At 36.5% G+C, this 16,238-nt stretch overlaps 1 protein-coding gene across 3 annotated transcripts in view; it reads left to right on the top strand.

The window, feature by feature from the left end:
• The window catches only part of PDS5B (PDS5 cohesin associated factor B), a 108,953-nt gene that overhangs the window by 30,011 nt on the left and 62,704 nt on the right, over nucleotides 1–16,238 (top strand). For all 3 annotated transcript variants that reach the window (XM_032188514.1, XM_032188522.1, XM_032188506.1), the window contains exons 4-8: nucleotides 357–443; nucleotides 539–636; nucleotides 1,819–1,945; nucleotides 9,417–9,497; nucleotides 11,670–11,810. In XM_032188514.1, the coding sequence (XP_032044405.1) occupies nucleotides 357–443; nucleotides 539–636; nucleotides 1,819–1,945; nucleotides 9,417–9,497; nucleotides 11,670–11,810 (534 nt within the window). The remainder of the gene's footprint in view (nucleotides 1–356; nucleotides 444–538; nucleotides 637–1,818; nucleotides 1,946–9,416; nucleotides 9,498–11,669; nucleotides 11,811–16,238) is intronic.

The raw sequence follows: 16,238 nt of genomic DNA, 5'->3' as shown, positions 1-16,238 counted from the left end.
GTAAAAAATGTAAAATTCATTGTCCTTGTGAATAACATTGTGACTTCTACAGCATGTCAGCCAATTGCAGGTTTTTTGTCAAATTGAGTATTTTTCTTCACAAAAAAAATAAAATTGTTTTCTCTGAAAAAGGGCACTTCCTCAACGCTTTTTAAAGAGGTGAAGCATTTTAAGATTACTTCTTGATGTACTCTGAGATATTTTGTAGATCTTGTTTTTTTTTTTTTGACAGTGAAATGGTGTCTGACATTCCTGCATATTTTGTACTGTTGAATAATATTAGTGATTTAAACAGGCAATTATTATAACTTTAAAAGTTTCATTGCAATTGATTAAATGTCACCTTTTCTTTTCAGGATATATTTATGTTCATAACAAGGCAACTTAAGGGTTTAGAAGATACGAAAAGCCCCCAGTTCAATCGATATTTTTATTTACTTGAGGTAAGCTTTATAACTTATCTCATGATAAATCTTAAATGTGATTTTTAAACTTAAGCTTTTATTAACTACTTTTATGTTTTTTCCGTTCAACTTAGAACATTGCTTGGGTGAAGTCTTATAACATATGCTTTGAATTAGAAGACAGCAATGAGATTTTTACACAACTGTACAGAACACTGTTTTCAGTAATAAAGTAAGTACTGTCACCACAATTATTTTATTGCATGGTTTGGGTGAGTTGTTTCTCACTTAGATATTCTGTCTATTGGGTAACTTTCAGCATTAACAAGCTTAATTTTGATACTGCCTTAATTCAGTTTAACTAAAAGTAGCAGTATAAATGTAACAGACCGTCAGTTCTGTCTTTTTTAATTTAACAAGATACACTGCAAATTGTCTGTTTTTCCAATTAAATCTACTTTGATTGTCTTTTAGTGCATTTATTTTACCATGTTCTTGAAATTGAAGGTGAACGGTACAATATACAGTTCTAAGAATTGGAGGATTCTTTCTATAAAACTTTCTATAAAAATATGGGACAAAGGCCAGTGGGTACCAGAAAGTGCCACTGGAGGCCATCTAGTCCACCTCTCCCTTCTCAAAGTAGGGACAGCTGGAGCAGGCTGCCCAGGAGGGTAGCCAGTTAGGGTTTGAATGTCTTCAAGGATGGAGAACCTATGGCCTTTTGGGGCAATCTGTTGTAATGTTCAGTCACCCTGACAGGAAAAAAAAACAACTTATGTTTAAATGCTATTACCTGCATTGCAACTTGTGACCATTGCCTTTTGTCCTGTCACTGGGCACCACTGAGAAGACCGAGTTTTGTCTTCTGCTCCCAACATCAGGTATTTAAATATGTTAAGTTCTTCCCAAACCCTCTGTTCTTGAGGCTTTAAAACAAAAAAACAAGCAAGCCAGCTCTTATCCTCTCCTTGTATAAATGCTGCTCCAGTCCTGTAATCATTTTTATCACTTTGCTCGACTAACTCCAGTATATCCACGTTTCTTCTGTACTGGGAAGCCCAGCACTGGACAGTGTTCCTCCATATATGAACTCAAAGGTGTTGAGTAAAGGGGAAAAACTTCCTAATATTCCATTTTATTTTTACTGTAGGGCCAGATACAATCCATTTTCTCTTTTAATATTTTCTTTTAGTATAGTAGTAAACAGAGAGGGCATGAGATCTGAGAACATTTTGAGAAGTGGTGTATGCAGGACAGAAACCTTAAGTAGTTTGACTCCTTAAGGAATCTTGTAATATGATTATTATTGTTCTTGCTTTTTTTTTTTTTGGTATTGCCATGAAGAGTATTATGATTGGAAGCTTCTGTTTTATATAAATAGTACACTAAGGATTCTTGTTTTTAATTTCAGCAACGGTCATAACCAAAAAGTACACATGCACATGGTTGATCTCATGAGCTCTATCATTTGTGAAGGAGATACGGTGTCACAGGAACTTTTGGATACAGTGTTGGTTAATCTAGTGCCTGCACATAAGGTAAGACTTAACAGTGGTTTAACTTGTGTTGATTAAGATTTATTACGTATATGTATATCTTCAGATAGTTAGATTCCATTGAGGAAATAACTGTAGCAAATGTGTTCCTCTCAATTGGATTTTTTTAGCAAACAAATCAGTTTAAATGGCTGTAAAATTCAGTATCATTTTATTGCTTTGATTCACTTGGCATAAATCAAAGTATCAGCAAAGTCATTTTAAAGCTTTAATGTTATATGAATTTACAGTTTTTTGATACATGGCCAATACTGGCAGATGTTTATATAAAAGACATACATTTGAAAAGTGTCTTTGAAATTTAAAAAAAAAAAAAGTCTTTGAAAAAATTTTAATTAGTGTAATGCTGTATCAACAGTTCAAAATATTGTGCTGCCCTAAGCAGAAGGGAGAAAGTTATAAATGTTGACTTGATGTCGTTGGAAGCATGTCAGTATGGGTTTGATGTAGGCCTAGAACAAACTATGTTCAGAAACAGCGGTGACTGAAGAGCCCAGGTTATGGGAATTATCTAGGAAAAGTGTACTTAGCTGGATTTTGGACAGTGGTGCATGTCTAAAACAGTCTTTTTTTTTGTGGGGGGTGGGGAGAAGGGGATATTTTGAGGAAAAAGGCTTTTTAAATGCTTCTTAGAAGCTATAATGTGACTGAATGTTAACTGGGGGATTTTTGCTCTCTGAAAAATGTAGCAAGTAGCACAATGCATTGTGCCTTACCGCAGCCCATCAGTTTCAATAAATAAACAACATGTTACTTATTTTTCTACTGACAATGAAAGGCAAAATGTTTAGTATAGGCTAATCTCTTTATTTTATTTTAACTGGAAAAGTTTTTCAGGGGTTTACTACTTTTAAGCTGGGACCAGACTGAAAATTGTGTAGCTAGAACTTAGGTTTACAAAGTAAAGCCTTGGGATACAAGAAACAAAACCAAGAGTATGCAGAATACATCAGTTTGTGTACTCTCAGTTAAGCGCTTGTTCTTTGTTTTGTTGTGTGACCTGTGTTGAACTTGATTCAGACGTACTGTTTTGTTTTTTTTTTTTTTTTTTTTGATTCAGGCTTAATAAACTGATTTTAAGTTGAGTAATTTGTATCCTGTTAGTTTGGCTGTGGCACGGAGACAAAATTGCTTTATAATGGATTTAAAGTTATTGACTGGGGACATTTTATTAGGATTAGGAATTTGGGGTTTTGTTTTCTTTTGCCTCTGATTAAAACTTTGACTCTTTGGATAGGATATGAGTTTATAGGTTGCTTTTTAACTGTAGTAGCTTTGTTACTTTGGTCCGTGTTCTGAGTATTTTTAACTGTTTTATTTTTTTCAACCTTCTTCACGTAAATGGAAAGAAGCTCCTAAGATTTTTGTTTCATCTTAATATCTTCATGTAATGTTAACGTAACATTTTGAAGCTTACATGGCATCTACAGACAGCGGTTAGATGGATAATGTCGCATTGGGAGCATGTATTGAATTCAGAGTGAGAATTTTTCCACTTGTTTCCATTAAGCATAAAACCACAAGGGGATTAAGTTTCAGGTCCACTGTAGGAAAGAACTAGGATTTGGCTGATCTAGCTGTTAGGCTGTATGAGCTATAGGAAAGGAAAATCCAAAACCAGACTGACCAAAAATGACATGATGGCAAGTGTTGATGTAATGGTAAGTAGTGAATCCTTATCTAGCTGGATTCCTTGTGAACCAGAGGAATATTTCTGATGGAGTGAAAGAAGCATAGATTTGTTATTAACTCGGATTTGCAAATGATCAGGTGAGACGTTGTATATGAGACAATAGTCACAGCAGATGACACAGGCAAAACATGTATTTTGCATACAGCCAGAAAGAAGGCTGTACACATAAGGGACCGTGGAGCGAACTGAATGAAAACAGTGTTCTGGAAAACAATGATACAGCTAGTGTGACTTCTGGTGTATAAACAGTTGTATTGGGTAACGGTAGGTTGAAGACTTGAGGAGCTTAATTGTGTAACTTATCAAAGGAGCAGTTTATAAGTGTGTATTGGGAACAGAAGTTTCAAACAGCTTTTCTAGTTTTGCACCCTGGATGCTAAGGTCGAGTGGCTGGGTTTTGCTACTAATTTTTTTTTTTTTTAAGAGTTTTAGCAAATTGCTCATTTAATTACTATAGGTTCTTTCAGTGCTGTTTCCTCTTAAAATCAAGGTCAGTGTTTTTCCTAAGAGAAGAGCCAGATCTGGTCCATAGTTCTGTGTAGTAAGTCTAATAAGCAACGGTGCTAGCAGGGTGACTGCAAAAACTGAGGCGTAAGGAGCATAGCAAGAATCCGGTATGCTATCAAAGGTCTGCCTGCCATAATAATAATAGTAATCACTGATCTAGTCTAAGACATTCTAGCTCCCTTGGGTTAGTAAACCATCACACTTGGTCAATAAAAGCTGCATTGATGTAAATCTGAGTGAAAGTGGCTGATGGTAATACCACAAAACAGGTACGTGAGGCTCTCTTGAATAGTACAGCGGAGACTGGATAATAAAATAAAACAACAAACAAAATTTGTTGGACCATGTGCCCAGCTCTGAATTCCTTTGCTGTTTAATCATTTTCTTGCTTTTGTGGTTTGGCTCTCTTGTTCCTTTCTATGAACTCCACTGAAATTCCTATGATAGGATTATATGAAGAGGGAATGAAATTTAGATTTAGTGAACTAAGCCCAGAAAAAGACCAGAGCGAAGGGAGAGGTAGTCAATATAAAAATGCAGGAAAAATTAATAGTTTTCCTTTCTCTTCAAATTGTCTTTTCAGCTTATAAAGCCTTTATGGGAGTGTGTGCAAACACTTTTTTGTGTTTGTGCAGTTCGTTAGTAGGCAAATTGTGCTTTATTTCCTTGAGAGTTTGCGAGTGTGTTCCTTTTTCAGCCTCAGGAGTGCTACAGGGAATCCCACATGATTTACATGCTTATCTTCTTAGGAAAGTGATATTGACAATTAAATTCCTAACTGGCTCTATTAGAAACTTGCTTAATAATTAGTGTTATCTATCTTGGCAACACTTCAGCTCAGCTTTCTCTGCATTGTCAGCCATCCCTAAAAACCTGTTTTCCCTCCCTCTCTCTCAGAAGAACCAAAAAATCTCTTAAAGCTGCTTTGTGAGGTGCTCTTGGATGCCAGTTATACTGCTGTGCTCTTGATAAGAAGAATCAAATTGAAGGCTCTTCTCTAATTCTGAGAAAATGATGTGTAAAATCAATTTTTTTTTTTTTTTTTTTTAGGAATATTGGCTCTAGATACGTGGTTTTGACACTTTGCTTTTAGTCCTACAGCTAGAAAATTAAGGACTGGATTGGTGCTAGCTAGTCTTTCTGAGGAAAAATGAGGGACATACATTTGGTTTCTGCTTTTGAAGTACAAATTATTTTACTAATAATTGCTCTGAGCTGTTAAATGGGACATTATGGGGCAACTGGGGAAAAAAAATCAACAGTGTGTATTTCCACTGCTGCCAACCCCACTGTACCCACACCACTGGTTTTTGGCTCTGTGGCAGAGCATCCTGGAGAGCATCACCCATCGATCCCCAAAACTTAGGTTTTTATGCTTCTGGAAGGTACTGATGTTAGCAGTATGTACGTAGAAATCACAGTAGGAGTACCAACAAAAGAGAGATCTTATGGTTGATGAAGGTGGTTTGTCTTCTGAAGGTTATTGCTGAAAGCTTTCTAAGCTTAAAAAGCCAACTGAGTCAACTGGTGGCTTCATTTCTACCCATTGTGGGACTCTTCAAAGCTTATCCCCACTGCATGCTTCCATGCTCTTAGAGGCATCCTGATCACATTGATTATCCCCATCAATGAGGGCTTTCTTAAATCCTTAAAAGATCTAGAAGTACATATTTTTTTTTTTTTTCCTGAATGTGGGGAACGATAGGACAAAGGATAGCCATATAAAATTTTAGGTAAAGAAAAGAAGGAATATGTTAAGTTAGCTCTTCCCATATAACATTTCTCCTTCATGAGAAGTTTAAAGAATGTTTCTGGCTATTCCATTAGCCCAAAAAGATAGTTCAAAATATAGGTTTTAATGGTTTGTAAAGTTCTTTGAATCTTTTTGGTTTTTGCCTGGATTGCTCACGTTTTCCTGTCAACTCAGACAATACTGCTTTTTCCTGCTTTTGTCTGTATCCTGGAACTGGAAAAAAGGAAGAGAGAACTTTCTGATGTGCTTTTAAGAATTCCTGGATGTTTTCTTGAAAAAGTACAGCTTTTGGACATTTGAGGGCCAGCAGAATTAAATGAAGTTCATGAAGCATGGGAAGAAAGTAGTTACCTTCTTTAGCCTTTTGGGATCTAGACTTTTTTTTTCAGCTTTTTTTTTTTTTTATATATAGAATGAAGCCTTAGTAATCTACTCAGGGTTGGAAATCACTACTTCAGGCATTTATCTCAGCAAACATTATGGTGTTGGGAGCTCTTCTGCCTGATATTTAGCGGTTTAATTATGAGAGATCTTTGTTCGTTTAGACTCCTTTTCCTAAGGCTATGTGCAAGAATTGTGCTTAATTTTTAAAATTTTAGTTAGGAGTAGTTGCGTAGATGAATTATGACAGCTTTTCTTTTTTTCATATATCATCTGCTGTGTGAAAGGTACAAGCCGAAAATGTGATTTGTGTGAATCAAAGCAGGTCTGCCTGTTGGAACTGCTGCATAAGGTCTGCTCTTTGGGCTTGCTTTACATGGAAATGACATCTCAGGATGTAGAGCTCATGCTGGCCCAGGTGGAGGCTGGTTTTGGTGGAGGTGAAATGTGGAAGTCAAGAAGGATCAGAGCAGTAACTGCCAGCAGTGTACAGTTCTTACTGTGGCTATTTATGCACTTTATTTCCTGAACAGTCACAATTCTGGCAAAATAACAGAAAACAAATGCTACAGGTGGAAACTTTAAAAAATATTAGCATAAAGGACAAAGTAGAATGCAGAACCTTCCCTTTTCTGGGACATGGAACAACTCCACAGTTTTGCAAGAACCAACCATTGGCAGTCTTTGACATCTTGTTTAGGTAATGGAAGGGAAAAATTGAGGTTGAAAGTTAAGACACACCGATTTATGTTTCTTCAGGGGAAAATAAATGCTCAAAAGTGGTCTTAAATTGGGGGAAAGATTGAAATGAAGCTCTTCATTTCTGATATTCGTAAGCCTGAGATGTCTCATTTCAAAGTCAGTCTCGGTAAAATGAAGGAACTTGTTCTAAGAGTGCTGATCAGTCATTTTAGGACATTTTTTATATCATGTCTCAAAGTAGCTAATAGCTTAAATTGCAGTAACTTTGACAATAAATTTTGCCTTTCCTTTTGTTACAATTTAGCTGATCTTGAAAATACAACTTGTTTCTCAGCTGTGACGATGGCAGTCGGCTTCGTAGAATGATAAATATTAAGCAGGCAAAATATGTTTTCATAGTGGAGGGTAACTGCTGAACTGCTTCTGAACTTTAATTTCATATCTCTCCTGTTCCTGATGTGCTGTGATAGCTATGTGTCAGCTTTCCTGTAGTTGATTTGTTTCTACAAAAGCTAATATTTTTCTTCCTCATTTATATTCACATATGGTTTTTTAGAAGAAGGTAGGATTCACTGCAGGCTGGGCTTTGGTAATTTCTTACTATGTAGCGTTTTCTGGAAGCATTTGAGTATCTCCCCAGAACTGGGATTTTTATTCACGTTCTGTAGTGGCTCTGAGTGAAATAAATACTTCAGACTTAGACTTCATAGTCGACTTCAGACACTTAATTCTGTCAATAGGCAAGTCAAAGGCTTCTTTTGTTTTATATTAACACAAAATGTTAATCTGTTCCCACTGCTGTCTACAAGCCTATACTTCTATACAGTTTCTGGAATTACAGATGTGAAACAATCCATCTTTGTAAAAAAAAAAAATAAAATAAAATAAAAAAAAAAAATAAAAGAAAAAATTCAGATAGCTACACAGGCAATGCATATGTTTAGTTCTGTGTGTATGCTAAAAAAATGTATATGTTCTTGCTTATAGATGAGGTACATAATGAAACTACCCTTTAAAACTATTTTCTTTTAAATTGAATATGATTTAAAAAAATAAATAAGTTGCAAAGGTATCAAGATGGGAAGAATTGCATTTTTACAGAAACTTCTTTAGCTATTAAATGATTATATGTATTTTGAGTATTGAGTACTTTGTGTGTCAGTGAAGTCTGGAGTGTCAAGGGCTGGGTTGCATTTTGTTTTGACAATTTTTGGAAAACATAGTGTAAAATTTGGAGAAAGTAGGTAGCATCCCCTTTGTGTTGGGATGGGAAGGATATGATGACAGAGTGAATAGTAACCCAATTAAAAGGGAGGGGTAGGAAGGCGTGGCTCGTAATGTTTTAACAATCACAGAATCACAGAATTTCTAGGTTGGAAGAGACCTCAAGATCATCGAGTCCAACCTCTGACCTAACGCTAGCAGTCCCCACTAAACCATATCCCTAAGCTCTACATCTAAACGTCTTTTGAAGACTTCCAGGGATGGTGACTCCACCACTTCCCTGGGCAGCCTGTTCCAGTGCCTCACAACCCTTTCAGTGAAGAAGTTCTTCCTAACATCCAACCTAAAACTCCCCTGGCTCAACTTAAGCCCATTCCCCCTCGTCCTGTCACCAGGCACGTGGGAGAACAGACCAACCCCCACCTCGCTACAGCCTCCCTTGAGGTACCTATACAGAGCGATAAGGTCACCCCTGAGCCTCCTCTTCTCCAGGCTGAACAAGCCCAGCTCCCTCAGCCGCTCCTCGTAGGACTTGTTCTCCAGGCCCCTCACCAGCTTCGTCGCCCTTCTCTGCACCCGCTCAAGCACCTCGATGTCCTTCTTGTAGCGAGGGGCCCAAAAAGAAGCTAACAAGAACCTAACAAATCAAAAAAAATAGTTTTTCCTCATGGTCTTGGATTGAAGTGCTTTTTCTCCTATCTGATAGAGTCCAAAATGCCAAGCATCTCTGGGAGGCACTGTAGAGAGACTGTGCTGATGGTTGACAGGTGGCTGCTTGATGCAAGGGCAGAATTGTACTTTATGTCACAGTCCTGTTTGGAGGCTGTATTGACCGTAAATGCCTCAAAGTTCCTTCCCAGTGCTTTTCTGGTTTTTGGTAAAGCTGATAAAGAACAGCAGTAACATGCAGGAACTGACATTGTTGTGTGTCAAGCTTAGAAGGGCAACTGAAAAGTAAACTGATTTATGGGGAAAGTTTTCTCAACATCACCAGTGAAGTTTTCAAAGCTTTGTTTGGACTTGGTCTTGATCTGACTGTATTACCTTTATTACTGAAAGTGTTTAAAAAAATAATAATAAAAAAGAGGCTATTTCTTTAATGCATTTACTAGTGTATGGTAAATATAAACTCTCATTATTATTTTTGTTAAGGATAATATATGTGCTTAAATTTTATTTTATTTTTTTTCCAGAATTTAAACAAGCAAGCCTATGATTTGGCAAAGGCTTTACTGAAGAGGACAGCACAAGCAATTGAACCATACATTACTAATGTAAGTGAAGACTGCAAGCAAATATGGAAATCAATGAATTTTCAAACACTAAGCTGTATTATAATAAGAATAAATTACATATAGTTAGTTAGGTCTGGGTAACTTTAGAAAGTCTCAATTCTTCTTTGAGTTAATTGTTACGTTAATTAAGCTCTTTCCCTTTGAGTCTGCTTCTTTACGATATAGCAGTTAATAAGCCCTTAACAATTTTGTTCACTAAAATGGGGTAGTTCACTTTCTGCTGTGTTGGGGGACCTTGCTCTTTAATCCTGAATGTGACCAGAAGCCTAATGTATTTATGTATTGTTCTTATAAAAATGTATGAACACATTATTCTTGTGGCAAAGGTTTTTTTTTTTTTTTTTTTTTTTTTTTTTTACTACTAAGTAGTCTCATTCATCTCCTCACAAAAAAAAAAAGGTGAAGACAGCACAACTTTAATGCCATTGTCACAGGAAGAGGAGGAGATAGAATCTAAAAATAGATAGCAAGAAGGAAAACTGAGTGGATTGAGGACTGTAGCCAAGTTAAGTGTAGTAAAAGACATCACAGGCTGCGTAGGAGAAGCGGGTTGAGAGACAGAAAAGGTCAGGCATAAGTATGCTCTGAATTAAGCTGCACAATAGGAAAAGAAATTACGCTTTTTTAAAAGTAGTTAAGGATTTAACATGTCTCCTGGCGTGTATCCAAAACCTCAAGAGCTTAAAAACAGTGGAAAATCTTTAATGCTTTTTGTTGCTTTCTGACTTGTAACACCTGTGGTTTTTGGGAAGTAGTTACCTTTTAAGATTCAAGAAAAAAATTTAGTGAAAACTCTCACTCCAAACCTGTTAGTCAAACCTGCTGCTTGGGGAGGGATTGCATGGGAATGTGTTCTTAATGTTGCTTAGCTGCAAGGTTAGATTACAAACTGGGTGACATTTTGTGGTCTTAAGGAAGTCTGTACAATAAGAATCTTCCTCTTATGGAAAATGTGCACATGCATTCTTCTGTTCTTGGTTTCCCACAAGTGGGAAGTATGCTGTCTGGTTTCTTTGAGCGTTATTTTCTTTCTTAAAATATATTAAAGACACAGGAGGAGTTAATTGTCTAACCAGGAATATATACATTCCAGGCAACTCTGCTTCCAGGAGAGAAAGACTTCTCTGCAAGATGGTTAGAGAGTCCTAACTTCTAATGAAATGCACCTATCAGATTTTACTTAGTCAATGTTACTAGAATCGGTTGACTTTTTTTTTTTTTATTGCATCATCTCTTGGGATTCTCTTTATAACCTAGAGAGGGATTGTTTTCATGTTTTTAGTTTCTTCACTGATAATGATTAATCTTGTCAGGACTGATTAGCATCACTACCCCCTGTGCCCAAGTTAGTAAAAAAGAAACCGAAGTGCCACTTAAATATATTATTTCCACCTGCCAGTAAGGTGACAGAATCTAATTTGTTTAGCCACACTTGTACTATTTTAACCCAAAGAGAATACGAATTTGCAAAGTTATACCTTACTCCTCTTCCTCCTCCCCAAGAAGGAGGTGGCAAACTCCTTATTTAGTTATTTACCTATCTAGTAAGAGAGGATGTAGCTGAATGTCGTATAGAATTAATATTTGATATTTATGAAGTTTCTCTCAAACCCATCAGGTTTATTAAGAAATAATAATTGCTTTACAGCTGCATTATGCTGCTTGTAAATACAAATTCTGGAGTAGTCAGTTACTAATTACTACATACTTGTTTACAACTTCTTAACCTATCAGCTAGCCAGTTGTTCCAGCTTTGTTTTGTCTAGAGGTTGGAATGATTTTAAAGTAAGTGATTATGCTTAGTAGTGCAATAACTGTAAATATAAAAAAGGTCAGAGGTCATTATAAAAAGATTTGATGCAGTGGGACCCCTGTAAAGTTGTGTTGCTTAAATTATTTGTAGCCTTGTTTTAGTAAACTAAGAATTACTTCTCATGACTCTTCATGTGTTTTTCCTTTGTGTAATTTTGAGTACAGAACAGATTTGTATATTTAAGCGTTCAACTACACAGCCCTGTTCTGCTAACCCCCTCTCCCCCCTTTTTTTATTACTGTAAGATTACAAGGTAGATTTAGCGGTGGACAGGTTTAGGATTAGACGCGTGTTATGTATCCTTGTGTTATTAATGTAGAGTCTGTTTTATTTCCTAGTTCTTCAATCAGGTTCTCATGCTTGGGAAAACATCAATTAGTGACCTGTCAGAGCATGTGTTTGACTTGATTCTGGAGCTATACAATATCGACAGTCACCTCTTGCTTTCTGTTCTACCCCAGCTTGAATTCAAACTTAAGGTAAGCATTCCTTATGCTTTCCATCTATTTGAAACACATGTATGCTTTTCACTGTTGATGTAGTTTTGTACTGACAAGTTCATCGCAAATTATTTGGCATATGAAACAAACATTTATATGTAAAACAAGTCTGTGTTGTTTAAAAGAATACTCGTAAAAGTGCTTAAGAGTAATTTCACTTCAAATGCATTAACCTACAGTGTCTGTGTGCATATGTTTTTAGGCTTCTGCTTTTCAAACAACAACTTTATTATTTTTTTTAATGGCTTGAATCCGATCTGGTTTGTTCCTTGGTTTACTGTAGTATTTGTTGTGAAGGGCTTTAATATGTTGAAAGTACTTTGTGCTGCTGGCTGTACAGAGAAACTACATCTGTTCACAATAGCGGGGTCTGGAAGGGATAAACTGGGCCCACTGCTAATGGAAACTGATGCAGTGACCATTTCCTTTAAATAGCAAGTCTGTCACAGGTGGAAACTTAGAAATATGTCTTGGATTCATTGCTACAACGATCTCTATTTCTTTTAAGATTTTTTCTCCATCTGAAAAATAGCTTGTGTTTGCACTGTACCTATTTTAATAGCTTTTTTTTTCCTTTTTGACTTTTTTACCATTTCATAGCATCTTCATCACTTGCAGAGACTCAGTATAACAGCTTCCTTTTTTTCTGCTCAACCTTTATTCACTTTGTCATTTCACAAGGTGTCTATGGAAGTGGGGAATCTGATTACTTTATTACCAAGTTTGAAAGTGGTTTCTTACTCAACTTAAAAGCTAGTGTGCAGTGGGTGACTTCTAAATTTGCACATATTTTAATTATTGAGGAGAGGTTTTGGTTTTGTAGAACCCGTGGCCAGTTCTCAGTGTAATGTTTATTACTGTAGTGGCTTGTTCATGCCTGTTATCTTTTCACTGATGTTTCCTGATTAGGCACACCACATGGTTTTACAAGTTGTTTTTGTGGCTGTATCTTTCCATTCACATTTATGAAAGAAGTAGGGCCCAGTTTACTTCTTGTTCACTTTTTTAAAGCACACCTTTTTTAGCCCTTAATATCCATTCTTGGAGGTGGAGAACAATTACTCTCACTCCAATAAAAACACTATTCCTGAAGCTGTTACTCAAGAGATTTAATTTTAACTGGTGCTGCATCCTTTTTTCATAGCCATAATTGCAGTAATCTTTCCATCTTTAGGTCCATGTAAAACTGCAGCTTCCTGAATCATCTTCGTGCTCCTAATGTGCCACGCTTGGTTCCTTCATTGACTCACATATGCCAGTATTTCAGTACTTGCTTCTTGTTTGTATCCCATTTTACCATTGGTATCAGTAAGATTAGTAGGAACACAACTTCATCAACTTTTTCTTTTAGTGCTCTAGGAATTTCTGTTCCTTCAACTGGGTGATTTTGATTGTCAGCCTTTCCCTAGTTTCTTAATACCTCTTAAGTTAAAAGACATTTTTCATATCTGCATTTCTACTTGTTGTTCAGTATGTTCTTCTGAGATCAAAAACCTGTATTTCGTTGGTTTTCATCTCCTCAGTCCTGATCTATTTTTTTTCTTGAGGCCTAAAACCCTAAGGGTAATGTGGTTGACAGGTAGCATTTGTAATATCCAGTGTTAAAATGTTTCCAAGAGATGTAAATTTTAGTAGCTACATTCTTACTGCTCTTACCTAGTGCTTTATCTGTTGAACTCCACTGCTGTTTGTGGCTCTTCCCAGCCCAGGTACTGCTACTGTATGAATTGTCTTGTTGCTTCAAGTGCCTTTTTTAGGTGCTTTAAGTTATAACCACAAATAATATATACCTGTTTTGTCCTATCGGTTGTCAAATGCATTTTGATCCATCCTTTATATTAAAGGGATTAAAAAAAATAAAAATCCAAGAACATAAAACTCTCCTATAAAATAGGATAATCCTGTTTTAAAAGAGGTCAGAGGTCTTCCTGTTGTTAAAAGGGCATTTTGAGGTTAAAAGGGTATTTTGAAGATAAATGTTCTGAAATATGAATGAAATGCAGTCAGTTTGTGTGAGATCAGCACAAGTTCTTTATGCAGACTTGCCAGTGATGATTAAGTATTTTCCACTCCAACAACAGCTGTGGCTTTATACTAAACAGTGGCAGCTAGTGTCAAGCACTTTGAATTCAGGTCCAGGTAAATTGCCTATTAGTGTTGGAGAAGAGACTGTGATTTCAGTAAAATTTAGCACCTTACAGTGGAAGGCAGCTACTGTTGTGCTGCTCTGGATGAAAAGAAACTCAACAGCAGTATCCCTATTAGCTTGATGAAGCCTTGGGTCAAATGGGCAGCACAGGAGAAAAATAAGATTGGCAGTCCCCAATGAAATATGGGAGAGGGGAGTTAGCTTCTTGAATGAAGGTCAATTAAATTTAATGATACAACAACCATAACCTTCAGTGAGCTCTGTATGTTATTCAAAGTTTGTTTAAACGGCTTTGGCTTTTCCAGGTTTGGTACATGGCGTGTATTTGTCTGTGCCCATAGCTTAAGAGTTTTGCCATATAAGCTCATGTGCTATGTGCTCTCTACTAGATATTTAAATAGAAGTTTGTGGAGCATGTTTAGGTCATGCATAGTTTTGCAGAAACGTTGAGTTTTTGTTTTCTGAGATCGTTTGCTACTGCTTTTGAATATACAGGTGTGATAATAAAATTCAAATACTAGGGGTGATACTCAAATGTTTATGGGGCAGTGTGACAATTACTCTGTTCCAGGATCCCAGATTGCTTCTCTGCTGCTAAAGAGGTTTGTATTACTCTTAAAATGGAAGGTGTTGAAGGAAAGCTGTGCCTGTCTCAGTGGTTGGCTTGTAAATTTTGAGGAGCAAGAATGTGTGAGATGATCTAATCTTGCATGCGTTGAACAAATGGAAGTGGACATATGAAAGGGGCTTTTCAAAGACAAATTGGGTGATTGCTCTGTGTTTTTGAAAATGTGCATTGGCTTTAAAATTGGCTTTAAAACCAGTTAGAAAAAAATTGGCCAGATGGAGTAGACTCTCTCTGAGCTAGATACCAAGTGTTTCAATTACTGGGATACTTCAGAAAATATTTTCAGGTGCAAACTTGGCAAGTTCTACATGAATTTGAACAGAACCCAATATTTTTTATCATGCCAATGGAATCTCATTTGAAAAGAAATAAATCAGTCTCTTAAAGTATCTGTTTCTTTCAGTAGTATATTTTTTTTTCCAGTTTGAGCCATTTTTATCAGCTCTTTGTAAATTCTTTTGACTTGTCTAAAAAAAAATCTTTTTACTAGTAAGGAATGATACATGGCTGGTTTTGTACAGCTGCTAAAATTTCTTTTTTTTTTTTTTTTTTTTTTACATACACTGGCCATGTCATGTGAAGCCTGATGAACAATGGAGATCAGCTCATTGGGCATAGGGTGTTAAAATAGATTGGAAAGAGTAATTAGTAATCCATATAAGGAAAGAAAAATGTGATGTGGCTTATCAAAGGCAAAGTCTGTAGGGACTCGATTACTGGCAATTTAAAAAAAAAAAAAAAAATTAAAAAAAAATCCAACTTTTGGGATGTCATTTGACAACAAAGTGGTTAATTCTTAACTAAACATGAGAAGACAGGAATTCCTGGAAGTATGATAATATTGTTAATGACTTGGAGGGATTGCCCTTGGGAAAGTCCTTCTGTGTGTTCTAACAATTTACATATTTTACTCTTTATTATTGAGGGCTTAAAGAGGAATATGGTCGAATTTATCCTTCCTTCCTTCCTTCTTACTTGAGGTGCATCAAGGAGACACTTGATCAGGTTTTGGAGATATGATTATTGAAGAATCTTGTTCTGTGAATGGGAGGAGTCAGTTTACACTGAGGGGAGGCTTTTCAGCTACACTTCTTCCACCCAAAGTGAAATGCTCGCTCATCGTAAATTAACTTGTAGTAATGTTGCCGAGACTGAGATGTATGCTACCACTGATGTCCTCCCTTGGAACGACTTAAAATACTGAACTGAATATAAAAAGATGGGTGCTGATAGAGAAATATTTCTGTGCTGCCTGCCTTTTTCTAGTTCTGTGCACACATTCCTCCTGTGACCCCCCCTCCTCCCATTTTCTTGTGTTTGGCACTGCTGGGAGGCTTTTTTGCTGTAGTTCTGCCAAGAACAATGGGTGCCAGACACTTCAGTGCCACACCAGTCACCTTCCTCTTATCTTGACATTAATTTCTGGAGCTCTTTGACCATGTGCTTAGCGAGCTGGTGCTTACCAGCATGAAGCAGTATCAGCCAGTAATGTCTTTGGTTGGAGCGGAATGAGTTTCAAGAGATCCTTGTCTTCATGGGACAAAGGATCTTAGGAAAGCTCTAGACTATCTCTTTTTAATGTAGACAAAATCAAGGGATTTCCTGTCAGTGACCAAATAAATTTTGGGCC

Source organism: Aythya fuligula, chromosome 1, assembly GCF_009819795.1.
Source record: "Aythya fuligula isolate bAytFul2 chromosome 1, bAytFul2.pri, whole genome shotgun sequence".
Lineage (NCBI taxonomy): Eukaryota > Metazoa > Chordata > Aves > Anseriformes > Anatidae > Aythya > Aythya fuligula.
This window is presented reverse-complemented; position numbering and strand designations above follow the sequence as displayed.